General features: G+C 32.5%; 1 protein-coding gene and 1 long non-coding RNA gene across 2 annotated transcripts; both read left to right on the top strand.

Moving 5' to 3' along the window:
* The first annotated feature begins 330 nt into the window (after positions 1-330).
* On the top strand, positions 331-13,460 carry LOC139774378 (uncharacterized). The gene is made up of 10 exons (XM_071709610.1): positions 331-468; positions 577-1,673; positions 4,197-4,296; positions 4,510-4,611; positions 4,701-4,859; positions 8,044-8,450; positions 8,996-9,095; positions 10,348-10,449; positions 10,539-10,697; positions 13,273-13,460. Exons 2-10 carry the CDS (start codon positions 1,282-1,284, stop codon positions 13,336-13,338), a joined length of 1,587 nt encoding a protein of 528 aa, XP_071565711.1. The 5' UTR covers positions 331-468; positions 577-1,281; the 3' UTR covers positions 13,339-13,460.
* Positions 13,461-17,348: 3,888 nt separating this feature from the next.
* Positions 17,349-18,960, top strand: LOC139774398 (uncharacterized). Its single transcript, XR_011718568.1, has 3 exons — positions 17,349-17,904; positions 18,428-18,527; positions 18,875-18,960. It is a non-coding gene; the product is annotated as an uncharacterized lncRNA (long non-coding RNA).
* Positions 18,961-20,351: the final 1,391 nt, after the last annotated feature.

The raw sequence follows: 20,351 nt of genomic DNA, 5'->3' as shown, positions 1-20,351 counted from the left end.
GTACTTGAATTCGTGAAGGCTCTTAGCGAAGTTTTATCCATTTTCATTTACTCCTATAATATTAATCCTATTATAGGGGGTTGCTGTGTTTATTATAGCTTATAGCTTGTTGAACCGTTTTACCTATTTCCGTATGGCAGAACCTTTTCCTATTATTATCCATCATTTCTGTATTATTAAATCCTCCCTCTCTTCTCAAAATTACAACGTACGAATGTTGCGTGAGCGTGAAATTTATTTCTAACACTGTTATATATCATTTCAGTGAAGCATGTGTTACTTCCTACATCAATACTTATTTCCTTTCGCCGGAATATTCCTCGATGAAATTACTACGTAGCGTACAATGAAAAATGCTACTACGTGTTGAAAGTTGATAAGTTCGAACCCTTTACCGCACAATATTTATGATGGCACACACAATAAAAGACTACGTATACGATAATGGACAAATGATACTGTTAGCAGGTATTTTTCTTATGATACCTATTAAAATATGTATAAATACGCTGGAAACATATCTTCAGGAAATCATACTGAGATCTTACTATGCGTGCATTTCTAATTCTTTTGCAGGGAGAGAACGTTACCGCTTATTAAATTCAAACACGCAAAGCGATCCGTCTCTCACATACATACTTCATAATATGTATACCCATGCCATGCGGAAAAACGCAGGAATATACGTTCTCTTACGGTAACGCCCCTTTACTACACCCTTTCATCGTGAAATTGAAGCAAATACGTGGATCATTTATTATGTAACGGCTCGCGAAAGAGCTGCTACATTTCATTTTCCATCGACTTGCAATAAACCAACGTCGTACGTAGCACATTGCAGTCATGCAAAGAAAGGTGATGCTAAAGGAAGTGATCGCTGCCGTAAAGTTAAGTTTGTTCCCTATTTGGTGTTGGCCTCAGCCACAAGATGCGACACAGTTTAAGATGTTCTGTGTGAAACTGCATCACTGGTTGAGCATAATTATAGAGATAGCCGTAGCAATACCGTTGATATACACTATAAATCATCATCTTGACGACCCTGAAATGCTTGTAAATCTAATTCCTTTAACAAGCGGCATTATTCATACCAGTCTTAACTTCATTTATTATATGGTTAATCACCATCATATACAGGTAATTAACATTTGTTTGTTTAAAATTTTAAAATCCACATGCAAATTAATTCAAAATTAATTTAAGACTTAGAATTTTATTACCATACCCTCTGTATCAGTAACAATTGTTTTAAGTAATTATTTGCAGAATGTTACTTATGAAATGGTAAATTTTAGCGGCTTGATGAAACCGCATGAAGAAATTGTGATTCAACGATACGTTGACAAATGTATCGTGTTGCATGGTGGAACTATGTTTATGTTTTACTTCTTTACGTTCATAACGGTCACACTGCCTTTTCTAACGCAGCAGCAATTTCCAACATTAGCCGAATATCCATTTGATGTGTATCATGAACCACTAAAAACAATAATCTATATACATCAAGCTGTAACCGGAGTACTGATAGCAGGACAACTATGTACGAATGTTTTTATAGCTCTACTGCTCTGGTTTGCAACGGCAAGATTTGAGATATTCACTGAAGAGCTGGAGGAAGTTGCAAATGCCTATCAATTGTTCGAATGTATTAGAAAACATCAAGAATTAATCAAGTACGTAACACAATCCTTAATTCTTTTACACGGGAATAATCTAGTTTAGGGGACCACAACTTCTATGACCCGCAGGCCGGATTCGACCTCCGTGAAGTTTTATCCAGCCCACCAAAGAATTTCGACGTTATACATATACAGGGTGAGTTTTATTTCATGTGCTAATTATCTCCGCCAATTATCTCAGAAAGTATTGGTTTATTGGAAAAATGTTTCAGATAAAAGTTGGGGAGTGTTCAGAGGGGATCAATAAACGATTTTATTAGATTTTGGATCCGAATTGCATGTTGGGCCTAATAGAGTCCAAGTTAAATTTTTTAAATGAAAACCCATTTTTTATTGTATCATCTTTTTCTACTAATTAATTTGAACAACTTTTGTCTGAAACATTTTTTATTTGCCTCACATTTTCTGAGATATTCAAGGAAAATTTAGTAAATTTTTCAATATTTAGCTTACGATATCTCAATAATTGTTTGTCGGAGGGAAGAGTGGTACAGGATTTTTTGACTTAATTCGGTCTCAATATGCTGTTGCAATAGTACTTTAACTCCAACTTTATCTGAAACATTTTCTTAACAAACCAGTACTTTCTGAGATAATTAGCGGAAATAATTGGCATATAAAATAAAACTCACCCTGTATATATACAATGAAAAAAAATTTGTCTGCATTTTAATAAATATTAGTTTGCATACAACTGTGACTCCATACTAAAATGCAGAAAAATTCTTTTCAATATATATATGTAGAGGAAAGTCCCCTATTATGAGATACCACATCTATTTTGTGTGATTATCGGAAGTCTATGGGCAGAATTGAAAAAAGGAAGTAGGTCATTTTAAAGGGAATTTAATAAGCTTTAAGATGCTGAAATGTAAAATCTAATTTAAATATTAATTTTTCTGAAAATTAGAAAAATGTAAAAAATGAGCTTCATGCAAAATCGAAAAAGTGTGCTCCTAATATGAAATAAAATCGCTAATAAAGTGCAAGATTGCAATTAGAAAACTTCATTCAATGTCTCTGAAATACAAATGTAATGGAGAAGCTTATATTTGCAATAATCGCAAACCCACTTATATTCAATTTCCAGCGCAGCCAGTGTGCGCCCAGCATGAGCATGCGATCACCATCAGCACACTTTTATAAGTTCGTATGAACCTTCCCTTAACTGTAACATAGTATTTTCCCTCTTTATTACTGTACAATAACCTTCATACTCTAGCAACGTTCGTCACCCTGAATACCTCATATTACGGAACCCACGCCTTGCGGTTTCGCGATCACCAAATCTATCCTCTACAATTAAGCAGCTCAACATATCCTGTATTTTCCTATTAATACGACCTTACTCTAGTTCTGCATACAGAACTCATTGTCAAATTTTTATTTATTATATAATAAACGAGGTTCAAAGTCTCACCTTCATGGTACTTGACAACATCCAAATTTACAATTTCGATATTCGTAACGAGTGCATGCACGATCGAACAACGAATTTTCTACTAAATAGGTTTCACACCAAGGGCAATAAGTTCATGGTGGAACCAACAAATGGAACCTATTAGTTTAGCAGAAACCCCGCTATCGCATATTAGGAGCTTATCTCATAATAGGGGACTTTCCTCTATATATGTATCTATATGTCCCAGAATGTTTGAAATTTGAAACAATGCTCGTGTGCAGATAGAGCGGAATAAACTGAGTCGAAAATCCTCGATTATTTTGCAATTTTCGCAATAGTTAACGAGTTTATTAATGATTAAAAATCGCCGTATTAGTCCGGCCTATCGCCGAATGTGTACTGCATATTATTATTACCGAGATGCGGCCGCCCAACAATTGAGGTTGATAGGCACGCCGGCGTCGCTCGTGCGTAGTCATTGCCGCTTGTAATAAACAACTCCTCACGCGCCTATCAACCTCAATCGCCGGGCGGCCGCATCTCGCCGCGCGCTTGCATTTGACAGTAGGCCAGGCTAATATGACGATTTTTAATCACTAATAACTCGTTCACTATTGCGAAAATTGCAAAATAATACAGAGCAGTGGTTCAGGACCTCTGCGACAGACTCTGCTACAATACAGGAACATTTTCTGTAAAGCAACCCATGTTCTCTGACGCGTCGTTTAGGAGCTACGCGACCGCGCAGATATGTCTTAGGTGACATTTATTACAATTATGAGATAAATTATTTACTTATTGTTTCAAGTACACTTGCAGACAGTTTACAGAAAGTGTTTAAAGTGTCTATCCTGAATCTGATTACATTCTGCGCTACAGTTGGCCTCAACATGACCTCAAATGCTCGATAGAGTCCGACAATCAACGTTACAACGGTGTCATGAATGCAATCAGTTCGGGATAGACACATCGAACGCCTTCTGTAAACCGTCCGCGAGCGTACTTGACACAATAAACGAATAATTTATCTCATAATTGTAATAAATATCATCTAAAGATTGGAGATCCCCAATTTAGTTGAGAAAATTTAAGTAAAGTCACCTGCATTTATTCAGATACGCAGAAAAAGTTGCAATTGCTGCTCGTCCTTTCGCATTAACAGCTATATATTGTAGCACGATTAGCATAATATGCTTCTTTCTTATGGTTATTACAGTAAGTATATATAACATATATTATGTATAAATCTAGTATTTATATATTTCCCTCTGAATTTATGGCTATACAATATCATATATAGTACATAATTATCATATCATTATATTCTTCATTTACTTATTGTATATAAATAATTTTGATTTTAAGTCCAAAAATTTTAGTATCAAAGCGTAAGTAATAAAAATATCATGTATTAAATTTTTTTTATAGAATCAATCTACAGCTATAATATTCCAATGTCTCGGATTGGGTATAGCAAGTTTATTGGAAGTCTTTATGTACAGTTGGCCAGCAGAATATTTGATGTATATGGTAAATTACTTATCATTTAAATTTGTCATATTACAGTTAATTTTATTTTATAGAAAATTTTATAGAAAATATATATTACTTTTTCCCAGAGCAACAACGTCGCAGAAGCAGCGTTCCATTTGCTCGAAAACAATCATTTCATTGAACTATGGCAGTGTCTGCAAATTATTATAATGCGGAGCCAAATACCTATAGAGGTTAAAATTCCTTGTCTTATGCCCGCACTAAATCTTAATTACTTTACAGCGGTGAGATCGAGTTTCAAATTGATTGAAAAAATTGATTAAAGATTGCTAACATATCATTTATAATAATTACTTGGCATCATCACACACACCAATTCCACATTTTTACAAGTCTTCTATTAATTGTATCATTTTTTATTAATATTTATTATTTATAAACTATAAAATAATAAAAAAGGTCTTTGTACATTAGAAACATATGACAAAATTGCGATAATCATCAATATCTTTTCAACTATGAGCGACACAACAAATTCTTTTTAAGGGCTGAAAGTCCTAACAACATACTTAATAATTTTGATTAAACTCCGTCACATATCATAGTTATAATATGCTAAAATAAACTAAAATAGCCCATTCTTGCAACTTTAACTGCAAATATCTCAAAATTGTGATAGAGCAATTTGACAAACGGAATCGTTTTCTGCATCCAAAAAACTATCGAATGCCGCAAGGTTTGGTCTTGTGCTAAAAAAAAAGTAATTTTTTTATTGTACAGTGTTATCAAAAACATAATTTATTGTATGTTACAGTATCTTTCGACTATCCTCTCCTATTTCACAACGCTACGAGTAATGATGGACGATGATACAAATTAACAGTAAACTTAGTATGTTAAAATAATTAATTTATTGATTAGTTATTAAAATATTATATAATAGTTGTTCCAGCAAACTGTTGGTTTGATTTGAAAATAATATTAAATTTAGTTAGAATTATTGTCGCAGTATTATATTTATTAATTCCCATTGTGTGTGCTAATTTTTCATAAGACTCTGGCAATATTTAATATTCATTAATCACAACACTAATCAATAAAATATAGCGATCGCGCGACTTTGTCGTATAATATGGTGCTATCCATGTTAATCCTGCACGCGATGCGCATTTTAAATTAATACAACATCTCGCTCCACGTTCGCTCACGCATTAACTTGGCGCAAAACACTACCATGTCTCTTGATATACTTATACGATTTGACAAGTTGTTGCTTACTCTTCGCGATACTAGTCACAATGAAGAGTGTGGGCATTACGCATTACTGACCGTTGTTAGAAACGCATCTGTTTCTGAAAGGTATGTCTTCTCACCGAATTCATGAGTTGAAAGAGAGAAAGAGAGAGAGAGAGAGAGAGAGAGAGAGAGAGAGAGAGAGAGAGATTTGGGATTGAAAGACTGATTTTGAGATTTGAGTCCGAATTTGATGATGTGATGGCTGCCGTGGTTGGACAATAGAGGAAAAAATTCTATGCCAGGGGCTTCAAGGCACCGGAGCACTGACGGGTTAACAATAAGTTCGTTGATTGAGTGGAGTACGAAGAGACTACGTTAAAAAGTAATGACAAGAAAATGCCAGAAAGAAAGTCTCTCGAATATAAGTCAGTATATGAACTTTTTAAACAATTCTCGTAGTATTAATTTTTTTCACAAATTCATTTTGCAACTATTATCGATATAAAGAAGAAGAATGCAATTATCAACATTATAATAACAATAGTATATTTAACTTACCTATAGTTTTAATTATCTCATTCACATTACTGCCAAAACTGAGTGTCACAAAATTACAAATAGAAATAATCAAAATAATCAATAATAAAAAATAATTGAGAAGATATTTAGTGTAAACTACATAGTATAATCTTTTTCAAAAATAGAAACAAGAATTAATAGGAAGAAGGCTATGTATCAAAATAGGTAAATGCCGCGATAATGTTAAACTTACAGTAATGTAGTATTGATTTGAGCGTGAAATTCTAAGTGCGATAAAATAGCGTTACACCTGTATTTCCAAAACATTTTGACGAAAAGGCACCTGTGCTATATTTAGGTAGGTGTCCCATCTCCAGTGACGCTACTATTCATGACACAGCAACCCGAGTCTACGTTTCATTTGGACGATCCTTATAGTAAGAACTCACTACATTTCAATTGCTTACGTTATGAGTTATGTGTTATGTACCTGAATTCGTATAGTCTCTTAGCAAAGTTTTATCTATTTTCAAACATTTCCTCCCATAATATTATCCCCATAGGGGGTTGCTGTGTTTATTATAGGTTGTTGCACCGTTCCACCTATTTCCGTATTGTAGAACCTTTTCTATTATTAAATCCTTCCTCTCTTCTCAAAATTACAACGTACGAATGTTGCGTGAGCGTGAAATTCATTTCTAAAACTGTTATACATCATTTCAGTGAAACATGTGTTACTTCCTACATGAATACTTATTTCTTTTCGCCGGAATATTCCTCGATTAAATTACTACGTAGCGTACAATGAAAAATGCTACTACGCGTTGAAAATCGATAAGTTCGAACCCTTTACTGCACAATATTTATAATGGCGATAAAAGACTACGTATACTATAATAGACAAATGATAATGTTAGCAGGTACTTTTCTCATGATACCTACTAAAATGTGCATAAAGACTCTAGAAACATATGTACGGAAAAATCATACTGAAATTTTACTGTACATGCGCATTTTAAATTATTTTGCAGGTAGAGAACGTTACCGCTTATTGATTTCAAATACGCAAAGTGATCCGTCTCTCACATGCATACTTCATAATATATATATACCCTATGCCATACAGAAAAACGCAGGAATATATGTTCTCTTACGGTAACACCCCTTTGCTACACCCTTTCATGAAATACGTGGATTATTTATTATGTAGAGACTGACAAGCGTTTCTAACATTTCCCATATTACCAACTTGCAATACGCTACAACACATAGCGCATTTCAGTCATGCGAAGAAAGGTGATGCTAGAGGAAGTGATCTCGGTCGTAAAGTTAAGTTTGTTCCCAATTTGGTGTTGGCCCCTGCCACAAGATGCGACACCGTTTAAGATGCTCTGTATGAAACTACATCACTGCTTGAGCATAATTCTAGAGATAGCCTTCGCATCATCGCTAATATACACTATCACAATTCATCTTAACGAACCTGAAATGCTTGTAAATCTAATTCCTTTAACAAGCGGCCTTATTCACACCAGTCTTAACTTCATTTTTCATATAGTTAATCACCATCATATACAGGTAATTAACATATATTTTTGTTTAAAATTTAAAAATCCGCATGCAAATTAATTGAAGATTAATTCAAGATTTAGAATTTTATTACTAGATATATCCTGTATGTCAATAATAAATACGTCAAGTAATTATTTGCAGAATGTTACTTACGAAATGGTACATTTTAGCGGCTTGATGAAACCACATGAAGAAATTGTAGTTCAACGACACATTGACAAATGTGTGGTGTACCATGGTGGATCTATATTTATTTACTACATGGCTACGTTCTTCGTGATTGCAATGCCTCTTCTAACGTCACAGTCATTTCCAACATTAGCCGAATATCCATTCGATGTGTCTCATGAACCACTAAAAACAATAATTTATATACACCAATCTGCAGCCGGAATAATAATAGCAGGACAACTATGTACGAATGTTTTTATAGCTCTACTGCTCTGGTTTGCAACGGCAAGATTTGAGATATTAACTAAAGAACTGGGGAAAGTTACAAATGCCTATCAGTTGTTCAAATGCATTAAAGAACATCAGGAATTACTCAAGTACGTATCACAATCCTTGTCTTGTACGAAAATAATCTAGTTTAGAGGACTCAATTTCTACGGCTCGCAGGCCGGATTCGACCCCCGTGAAGTTTTATCCGGCCCGCCAAAGAATGTCGGCATTATACATATACATATATATGTATATGTATATACATATGCGTATATGTAGTTAGTAATATACATATGTACAGGCGTCAGAAATGCCTTTATACATATATTCACTGTCAGTACTGAAAATCTATAGTGTACGTAACGTTCACTGTGGGGTGGGGGGCAGTAAATATAGATGAAAAAGGCATTTCTGACACCGTGTGTACAGTTGTGTCTTTGGTTCTATAGTTTGGTCACCGTTGCGTCGAAATTTCATATTATAATCAAATTTTGAAATAAAGATATTTTGTTTTTATATAATTTTCAAAGATAAACCTTATCTGGCTCTCGATCATTACAAAGACTTCAATGTGTGTCTTATTAACAAAAAAGATCGGAGATCCCTATAATTTAATTTTAAAAATTTAAGTAGATTTGATGCATTTATTCAGATACGCTGAAGAAGTTGCAATTGCGGCTCGTCCTTTCGCATTAACCAGTATATATTGTAGCACGATTAGCTTGATATGTATCTTACTTGAGTTTCTCACAGTAAGTATACGTAACACATATTATAAAAATCTACACTAAGAAAAAATATTTAGATAAAAATAACATTTATTTAGATTGTTGCCAAGAGCTTATTTACTTAATATAACACACATATTTATCTAGAATTAGATATTTTTACTTAATTTAAATAAAAACATTTAATTGTAAATAAATATGTGTATTATATTAAGTAAATCTTCTATATTATGTATACGCAGTACATAGTTATCATATCATTAGAGGAAAGTACCCGATTATGAGATACCATATCTATTTTGTGTGATTGCCGGAAGTCTATGGGCAGAATTGAAAAAAATAGTAGGTCATTTTGAAGGGAATTTAATAAGCTTTAAGATGCTGAAATGTAAAATTTAATTTAAATATTAATTTTGCTGAAAATTAGAAAAATGTGAAAAATGAGCTTTCAAAAAAATCGAAAAAGTGTGCTCCTAATATGAGAGACCCCGGGAAATCGCTAATAAAGTGCAAAATACATCATATTGCAATTAAAAATCTTTATTTAAAGTTTTTGAAAGACAAATGTAATGGAGAAGCATATTTGCAACAATCGTAAACCCACTATATACTCAATATTGTACCTAATCTTCCCCCTCCACCCTTTCCCCTCAAATCAAGGTCAGCACAGTCTTATAAATTCGTATAAACCTTCCCTTAACGTTAATATAGTATTTTCTCTTCTTTTATTACTATACAATAACTTTCATACTCCAGCAACCCAGGAGTACCCTGAGTATCTCATGTTACGAGCACCACGCCTTGCGGTTTCGCGATCACCAAATCTAATCTCTACAATTGAGCAACTCAACATATCCCGTATTTTCCTATTAATACGACCTTACTCTATCGCTGCATGCTGAACTTATTGCCAAATATTTATTAATTATATAATAAACAAGGTTTAAAGACTCATATCCATGGCACTTGACAACATCCAATTTCACAATTTCTTTCTCTGCAACGACTACACGCACGATCAAACAATGAATTTTCCACTAAATAGGTTTTACCCCAAGGGCAATAAGTTCATGGTGGAACCAACAGATAGGGCCTATTAGTTTAGCAGAAACCTCGCTGTCGCATATTAGGAGCCTATCTCATAATCAGGTACTTTCCTCTATATTCTTTAATTTATACGTATTATATATAAATGATTTTGATTAAATCCAAGAGTTTTAGTATCAAAGCGCAAGTAATAAACATATATCATGTATATTAAATTTCTTTTAAATAGAATCAACCTATAGCTATAATACTCCGATGTCTCGGATTGGGTATAGCAAGTTTATTGGAAGTCTTTATGTATTGTTGGCCAGCAGAATATTTGATGCGTATGGTAAATTACTTATCATTTAAATTTGTTATATTACAGTTAATTTTATTTTATAAAAAATTTTATAGAAAATGTATATTACTTTTTCCCAGAGCAACAACGTCGCAGAAGCAGCATTCAATATGCTCGAAAACAATCATTTCATTGAACTATGGCAGTGTCTGCAAATTATTATAATGCGGAGCCAAAAACCAATAGAGATTAAAATTCCTTGTCTTATGCCGGCACTAAATCTTAATTACTTTACAGCGGTAAGATCGAGTTTCAAATTGATTAAAAAAATTGATTAAAGATTGCTAACATATAATTTATAATAATTACTTGGCATTATCACACACACCAATTCCACTTTTTTACAAGTCTTCTATTAATTATATCATTTTTTATTAATATTTATTATTTATAAACTATAAATTAATAAAAAAGGTCTTTACAGGTACATTAAAAACATATGGATAAAATTGCGATTGAACCTATTTATACTCTTTACTTCCCTACCTTTGCCGTTTGTCTACCTCTATTTCCATTTGTGCGTGTGTGTCCATCTAACTAACGAGGAAACCTCGCAGATCCGAAAATTCTGATTTTCATGAAATTTTACACACATGTAGCAGAGGTAAATGTGTTTAGAAATTTTTAGTTGCGGCTCAAAAACGATTCTAAAGAGTGAAACCACCCCACATATGAGGGTATGTAATGTAGAATATTTTTCGAAATATATACCGAGAAAAGCATAAAGCCTCTCTACACATGAAGGATGATTTCATACTTCCCCTTAGAATCCTTTTTAGGCAGCAACAAAAATTTCTAAATTCGTCTATTTACTTACCCACCTACAAATATATGTAAAGTTTCATCAAAATCAGAATTTCCGGGTTTGCGAGGTTTCCTTGTAAGTCATTCATTCTTTTCACTTTGTGTATAATTAATCACGGAGATACGTAAATCTAAATGAGGAGAACATAAAACAAAAATCACAAACAATAAAAAGTCAAAGAATAAAAAATATTTAGATTTGATTGTACGTTTCTTAATAAAAGTATCTTTTAGATAATTTGTACATATTATTTATAGTATATAAACTAGAGAAAAAAATACATACAATAATATATATTTATAATAGGGAAAATTCCTTAAATATGAACCACCCTAAGGTTTTTTAAAATAAATTTTTATTAAAAATTAACTGTTTATTTTAATCAATCTTACAACTGTTAAGTAACACAAAAACATAAAATTTTCTTTATAAAGAAACAAAATACCAAACGAAAACGTATTTTTTCTCAAATGTCATAAAATTCGAAATATGAAAACAGATATTATAATATGGACAGCCTGATTTTAATATAGACAAGAGTCCAATTGGTAAACAATAATCTTACACTGAGAAAGAAAATTGTTAATCCGAAAAAATATTTAGTCCGATACGTTCAACTAAACATTTTAGTTAGTTAACTAAACATTAGTTGTTTCAGCAATTTATTTAGTTTCTTTAATCAAGAATTAATTAATTCAACTAATGTTTAGTTAACTAACTAAAATGTTTAGTTGAATGTATCAGACTAAACATTTTTTGGGATTAACAAATTTTTCTTCTCAGTGTAATTATAATAATTTTTAATGTAAACTAATACTTAAATCATATTATATAACCTTATTGCAGCCATGTAAAACAATACTAACATAAATAATGTTTTTTTTTGCATTAATACGAAAATTTACATCAAATGCGGACAAAATCACAAAATGTTCGCTACTTAAGTACAAGTGCGCGTGAGCAACTTCGCTGCGACCGACTGACGGGATGGCGGCGTCGCGGCGATGCGAAGTGTCATCTGCGGTTAGTATCACCATTTTGTTAGCTACGGTAGGTTTTTAAAAGCAACGGTAGTTTATATTATCCGACCGGTCCCATATTTGGGGAATTGCCTCTATAATATACATATATTTAAAAGTATAGTAAATAAGTGGTAGATATAATTAAATATTTTTGATAAAATTCCACTAACATTTTATTATCATTTCATAATTAAATTTTATTATTTTTTTAATTAACATATTATCTTGTCATCGCTACAAAAAAAGTCAAAATATCTACTGTGGTTATTATTAATTTATCTTACTAATTACTTCGTTAGTTTTTTATCCACCTAATCATTTCCTATATACCTAATAATTCACCTAATCATTTATTGAAGATATATTAATAGATAGTTAATGTAATAATATATGTATATTAAGTTATTGTTAATTTAAAAATGCGTAAAGAGTAGGTAATGGCTGATTTTGATGTATTACTCTGTACAACAAAAAAAAAGCACAAAAATGAACCTTGCGGCATTAGATAGCTTTTTGGACGCAGCCATTTTGAATTTATCAACTTTGACATAAGTTTAGTTTTCAGCAATTTGAAAAACCCTTAGATTTGATTTTAAAAAATATTTCATAGATTCTTAATAGCTATGTAAGTCGCAACTTTGACGCAATAGACTTTATGTTAATCATCAATATCTTTTTAACCATAAGCGACACAACAAATTCCTTTTAAGGGCTGAAAGTCCTAACAACATACTTAATAATTTTGATTAATATTCTCCGATACGTCACATATCGTAGTTATAATATGCTAAAAAATACACTAAAATAGCCCATTTTTGCAACTTTAACTGCAAATATCTCAAAATTGTGATAGAGCAATTTGACAAACAGGATTGTTTTCTGCATCTAAAAAACTATCGAATGCCGCAAGGTTCGGTCTTGTGCTCGAAAAAAAGTGATTTTTTGTTGTACAGTGTTATCAAAAACATAATTTATTGTATGTTACAGTATCTTTCGACTATCCTCTCCTATTTCACAACGCTACGAGTATTGATGAATGATGATAAAAATTAACAGTAAACTTAGTATGTTAAAATAATTAATTTATTGATTAGTTATTAAAATATTGTATAATAGTTGTTCCAGCAAACTGTTGGTTTGATTTGAAAATAATATTAAATTTAGTTAGAATTATTGTCGCAGTATTATATTTATTAATTCCCATTGTGTGTGCTAATTTTTCATAAGACTCTGGCAATATTTAATATTCACTAATCACAACACCAATCTATTTAACCACATTCATAAAATTTTAAAAAAAAAATTTTGTTTAAAAAATATTATATTAATGTTGTTGAATGGAGGAGAAATTACTATAAAATTTTTATAAAAAACATTTTTTGATATCTCGAATACTTTTCGAAATATATCGAGAAAAGCAAAAAGCCGCTCTACATATGAGTGGTGGTTTCACCCCTTGAAACCGTTTTTAAGCAGCAACCAAAAATTTCTAAATTTATCTTTTTACCCCTCCTACATGTGTGAGAAGTTTCATTAAAATCAGAATTTTCGAGTTCGCGAGGTTCCCTTGTGAGTGTCACAAAATTACAAATAGAAATAATCAAAATAATAAAAAATAATTGAGAAGGTATTTAGTGTAAACTACATAGTGATCTTTTTAAAAAATAGAAACAAGAGTCAATAAAAAGAAGGCTATGTATCAAAATAGGTAAATGCCGCGATAATGTTAAACTTATACAGTAATGTAGTAGGGGAGACCGGGGCTAAGCCGACACTATTTTTTCAAAGGCAATTTTTAATATTTAATTAAAATTTTTAGGCAAATTCAATGGTACATATTTAAAGAGTGTTTCTTCAGGTACAAAATTGATTCAGGAAGTTTTGCTGTACGTCGCTTTGTTTTGCCGCCAGGAAAGGAAAAGTGACGCGAAGACTAATTTTCGAATTGAAAAATGCCGGGGCAAACTCGACACCCTGCCGGGGCAAACTCAACACTTTGTCTGATCGACACAATTTGATCTGGAACTTATTTTTTACTGTCTGAAAATGAAAATACATTGTTTATTGTGTATTTAAAAAGTACAAAAATTCGGAATAAAGTAGCTAGAACAATCATTTGAAATAATGAGAACAAAAATTGTTGAACTTTCAATTATCTTCATCTAAACTCATGTCTGAAAAACAATTAATGCAAGTAAACTCGCGATCGGACGTGCGCATACATTTGTCATGAGCCATACGGCTGCATGACAAGCATCGTTTGTTACTGGGAGCCGACGAAACGGCGTGGTGTTGACTTTGCCCCGGACGTCGTTTTTCACTTTTGTCACTTCAAAAACATGAACATTTTGAAAATATGCAAAAACGATTATCGGATTCATATAGAGCATCAAATTTCCCATCAAAATCACTTACCGGTAGATTCGCAAGAGTAAAGCTCGATGAAAGAGTAGACATTTTCGAGAGATCAGAAAAATTACTTTTCACTATCAAAAACGCTTATGTCGCGTTAAAAATTACACTATAACTCAGAATGTTACCAAATTCCGTTGATAATACTGGCACATAAAGACGCATTTACAGTAGGAAAGGCAAGTTTCTACGATAGATTTAAATTGGCAAAAAGCCTAGTGTCAAGTTTGCCCCGTTGTCGGCTTAGCCCCGGTCTCCCCTACTGATTTGAGCGTGAAATTCTAAGTGCGATAAAATAGCGTTACACCTGTATTTCCAAAACATTTTGACGAAAAGGCACCTGTGCTATATTTAGGTAGGTGTCCCATCTCCAGTGACGCTACTATTCATGACACAGCAACCCGAGTCTACGTTTCATTTGGACGATCCTTATAGTATAAGAACTCACTACATTTCAATTGCTTACGTTATGAGTTATGTGTTATGTACCTGAATTCGTATAGTCTCTTAGCCAAGTTTTATCTATTTTCAAACATTTCCTTCCATAATATTATCCCCATAGGGGATTGCTGTGTTTATTATAGGTTGTTGCACCGTTCCACCTATTTCCGTATTGTAGAACCTTTTTCTATTATTAAATCCTTCCTCTCTTCTCAAAATTACAACGTACGAATGTTGCGTGAGCGTGAAATTCATTTCTAAAACTGTTATACATCATTTCAGTGAAACATGTGTTACTTCCTACATGAATACTTATTTCTTTTCGCCGGAATATTCCTCGATAAAATTACTACGTAGCGTACAATGAAAAATGATACTACGCGTTGAAAGTCGATAAGTTTGAACCCTTTATCGCACAATATTTATGATGGCACACACAATAAAAGACTACGTATACGATAATGGACAAATGATACTGTTAGCAGGTATTTTTCTTATGATACCTATTAAAATATGTATAAATACGCTGGAAACATATCATCAGGAAATTATACTGAGATCTTACTATCCGTGCATTTCTAATTCTTTTGCAGGGAGAAAACGTTATAGTCGGAGAGCTGACGACACTTTTGGCCAAGTGATTTTGTAAAATACGATTTTTCGTTTTAACCTGCGTGGACGACTTTCCATCGATAATCCGAACACCTGGCTGGCCGTACCCCGGGGGTTTAGAAGTACGCAGGTGAGAAAAAAAACGGATTTTCAAGTCATAGTATAAGTCTTAATTTTTATCGGATATTGATAATTGATTACTCAGGAACATGCAAATAAATTGCTAGTTCGATTGCTCGGGGGAATTAGTCGCCAGGCTTAATTATAAATAATTAAAAATAATTATTTTCAAGTTATACTATAAAAGCTGAATTTTTTTTACTAACAAGTATAGTGCTAACACATACCACCCAAAAAAAGCCAAATAAAAATTTTGGTGGCAACATCTCTAAAAAAATTATTGAAAATGCACAAAGCCGGCGGAGGGGTCTGACGATGGCCGAGTGGAGGGGATAGCGTCCTATTCAGTAAGTTCGTTCCAATTCGTCATTATCGATGTCACTATCAATGTCACTCTCACATAAATCAGGGCCATCTTCTGAAAAATGAAAATTGAAATTGGTAAATTGTATCCTAATCATGAGATGCCATTATAAAAACAATTGAGGCCATCGTCAGACCCCTCCGCCGCGTGCCGGCTTTGCGCATTTTCAATAATTTTTTTAGAGATGTTGCCAACAAAATTTTTATTTGGCTTTTTTTTGGTGGCATGTGTTAGCACTATACTTGTTACTAAAAAAAACCCAGCTTTTATAGTATGACTTGAAAATAATTATTTTTAATTATTTATAATTAAGCCTGGCGACTAATTCCCCCGAGCAATCGAACTGGCAATTTATTTGCATGTTCCTGAGTGACCAATTATCAATATCCGATAAAAATTGAGACTTATACTATGACTTGAAAATCTGTTTTTTTTTCTCACCTGCGTACTTCTAAACCCCCCAGGTACGGCCAGCCAGATGTTCGGATTATCGAAGAAGAGTCGTCCACGCAGGTTAAAACGGAAAATCGTATTTTACAAAATCACTTGGCCAAAAGTGTCGTCAGCTCTTAGACTATTACCGCTAATTGAATTCAAGCACGCAAAGCGATCCGTCTCTCACATACATATTTCATGATATGTATACCCATGCCATATGGAAAAACGCTGGAATATACGTTCTCTTACGGTAACACCCCTTTGCTACACCCTTTCCTCGTGAAATTGAAGCAAATACGTGGATCATTTATTATGTAGCGCCTCGCGAAAGAGCTGCTACATTTTATTTTCCATATTATCGACTTACAATATGTCAACATACGTAGCACAAAGCAGTCATGCGAAGAAAGGTGATGCTAGAGGAAGTGATCGCTGTCGTAAAGTTAAGTTTGTTCCCTATTTGGTGTTGGCCGCAGCCACAAGATGCGACGCAGTTTAAGTTGTTCTGTGTGAAACTGCATCACTGTTTGAGCATAATTATACAGATAGGCCTAGTGGCACCGTTGATATACACTATCACAAATCATCTTGACGAACCTGAAATGCTTATAAATCTAATTCCTTTAACAAGCGGCCTTATTCACACCAGTCTTAACTTCATTTTTCATATAGTTAATCACCATCATATACAGGTAATTAACATATATTTGTTTAAAATTTAAAAATCCGCATGCAAATTAATTGAAGATTAATTCAAGATTTAGAATTTTATTACTAGATATATCCTGTATATCAATAATAAATACGTCAAGTAATTATTTGCAGAATGTTACTTTCGAAATGGTACATTTTAGCGGCTTGATGAAACCACATGAAGAAATTGTAGTTCAACGACACATTGACAAATGTGTGGTGTACCATGGTGGATCTATATTTATTTACTACATGGCTACGTTCTTCGTGATTGCAATGCCTCTTCTAACGTCACAGTCATTTCCAACATTAGCCGAATATCCATTCGATGTGTCTCATGAACCACTAAAAACAATAATTTATATACACCAATCTGCAGCCGGAATAATAATAGCAGGACAACTATGTACGAATGTTTTTATAGCTCTACTGCTCTGGTTTGCAACGGCAAGATTTGAGATATTAACTAAAGAACTGGGGAAAGTTACAAATGCCTATCAGTTGTTCAAATGCATTAAAGAACATCAGGAATTACTCAAGTACGTATCACAATCCTTGTCTTGTACGAAAATAATCTAGTTTAGAGCACTCAATTTCTACGGCTCGCAGGCCGGATTCGACCTTCGTGAAGTTTTATCCGGCCCGCCAAAGAATGTGGGCATTATACATATACATATGCGTATATGAAGTTAGTAATATACATATGTACAGGCGTCAGAAATGCCTTTATACCTATATTCACTGTCAGTACTGAAAATCTATAGTGTACGTAACGTTCACTGGGGGGTGGGGAGCAGTAAATATAGATGAAAAAGGCATTTCTGACACCGTGTGTATAGTTGTGTCTTTGGTTCTATAGTTTGGTCACCGTTACGTCGGAATTTCATATTATAAACAAATTTTGAAATAAAGATATTTTGTTTTTATATAATTTCCAAAGATAAACCTTATCTGGCTTTCGATCATTACAAAGACTTCAATGTGTGTCTTATTAACAAAAAAGATCGGAGATCCCTATAATTTAATTTTAAAAATTTAAGTAGATTTGATGCATTTATTCAGATACGCTGAAGAAGTTGCAATTGCGGCTCGTCCTTTCGCATTAACCAGTATATATTGTAGCACGATTAGCTTAATATGTATCTTTCTTGAGTTTATCACAGTAAGTATACGTAACACATATAAAAATCTACATTGAGAAAAAATATTTAGATAAAAATAATATTTATTTAGATTGTTGCCAAGAGCTTATTTACTTAATATAACACACATATTTATCTAGAATTAGATATTTTTACTTAATTTAAATAAAAACATTTAATTGTAAATAAATATGTGTATTATATTAAGTAAATCTTCGATATTATGTATACGCAGTACATAATTATCATATCATTATATTCTTTATTTACTTATTATATATAAATGATTTTGATTAAATCCAAGAGTTTTAGTATCAAAGCGCAAGAAATAAATACATATCATGTATATTAAATTTCTTTTAAATAGAATCAACCTATAGCTATAATACTCCGATGTCTCGGATTGGGTATAGCAGGTTTATCGGAAGTCTTTATGTATTGTTGGCCAGCAGAATATTTGATGCGTATGGTAAATTACTTATCATTTAAATTGGTCATATTACAGTTAATTTTATTTTATAGAAAATTTTATAGGAAATGTATATTACTTTTTCCCAGAGCAACAACGTCGCAGAAGCAGCGTTCAATATGCTCGAAAACAATCATTTCATTGAACTATGGCAGTGTCTGCAAATTATTATAATGCGGAGTCAAAAACCAATAGAGGTTAAAATTCCTTGTCTTATGCCCGCAATAAATCTTAATTACTTTACAGCGGTGAGATCGAGTTTCAAATTGATTGAAAAAATTGATTAAAGATTGCTAACATATAATTTATAATAATTACTTGGCATCATCACACACACCAATTCCACTTTTTTACAAGTCTTCTATTAATTATATCATTTTTTATTAATATTTATTATTTATAAACTATAAAATAATAAAAAAGGTCTTTACAGGTACATTAGAAACATATGGATAAAATTGCGATTGAACCTATTTATACTCTTTACTTCCCTACCTTTGCCGTTTGTCTACCTCTATTTCCATTTGTGCGTGTGTGTCCATCTAACTAACGAGGAAACCTCGCAAATCCGAAAATTCTGATTTTCATGAAATTTTACACACATGTAGCAGAGGTAAATGGGTTTAGAAATTTTTAGTTGCGGCTCAAAAACGATTCTAAAGAGTGAAACCACCCCACATATGAGGGTATGTAATGTAGAATATTTTTCGAAATATATACCGAGAAAAGCATAAAGCCTCTCTACACATGAAGGATGATTTCATACTTCCCCTTAGAATCCTTTTTAGGCCGCAACAAAAATTTCTAAATTCGTCTATTTACTTACCCACCTACAAATATATGTAAAGTTTCATCAAAATCAGAATTTCCGGGTTTGCGAGGTTTCCTTGTAAGTCATTCATTCTTTTCACTTTGTGTATAATTAATCACGGAGATACGTAAATCTAAATGAGGAGAACATAAAACAAAAATCACAAACAATAAAAAGTCAAAGAATAAAAAATATTTAGATTTGATTGTACGTTTCCTAATAAAAGTATCTTTTAGATAATTTGTACATATTATTTATAGTATTTAAACTAGAGAAAAAAAATACATACAATAATATATATCTATAATAGAGGAAATTCCCTAAATATAAACCACCCTATAAGGTTTTTTTAAAATAAATTTTTATTAAAAATTAACCGTTTATTTTAATCAGTCTTACAACTGTTAAGTAACACAAAAACATAAAATTTTCTTTATAAAGAAACAAAATACCAAACAAAAACGTATTTTTTCTCAAATGTCATAAAATTCGAGATATGAAAACAGATATTATAATATGGACTGCCTGATTTTAATATAGACCAGAGTCCAATTGGCAAACAAT

Source organism: Temnothorax nylanderi, unplaced genomic scaffold, assembly GCF_030848795.1.
Source record: "Temnothorax nylanderi isolate EJ_2023f unplaced genomic scaffold, tnyl_v1.0 TNYL_tig0080_pilon, whole genome shotgun sequence".
Taxonomy (NCBI): Eukaryota; Metazoa; Arthropoda; class Insecta; order Hymenoptera; family Formicidae; genus Temnothorax; species Temnothorax nylanderi.
The sequence above is the reverse complement of the archived record's forward strand: the minus strand, read 5'-3'. Positions and strand labels throughout refer to the sequence as shown.

Excerpts from the sequence above, each read along its gene's own strand:
- LOC139774378 (XM_071709610.1), top strand. The coding sequence starts at position 1,282 with ATGGTAAATTTTAGCGGCTTGATGAAACCGCATGAAGAAATTGTGATT. Across the intron at positions 4,297-4,509 it reads TCTTTCTTATGGTTATTACA|AATCAATCTACAGCTATAAT; the intron begins GTAAGTATATAT and ends TTTTTTTTATAG. Across the intron at positions 4,612-4,700 it reads CAGAATATTTGATGTATATG|AGCAACAACGTCGCAGAAGC; the intron begins GTAAATTACTTA and ends ACTTTTTCCCAG.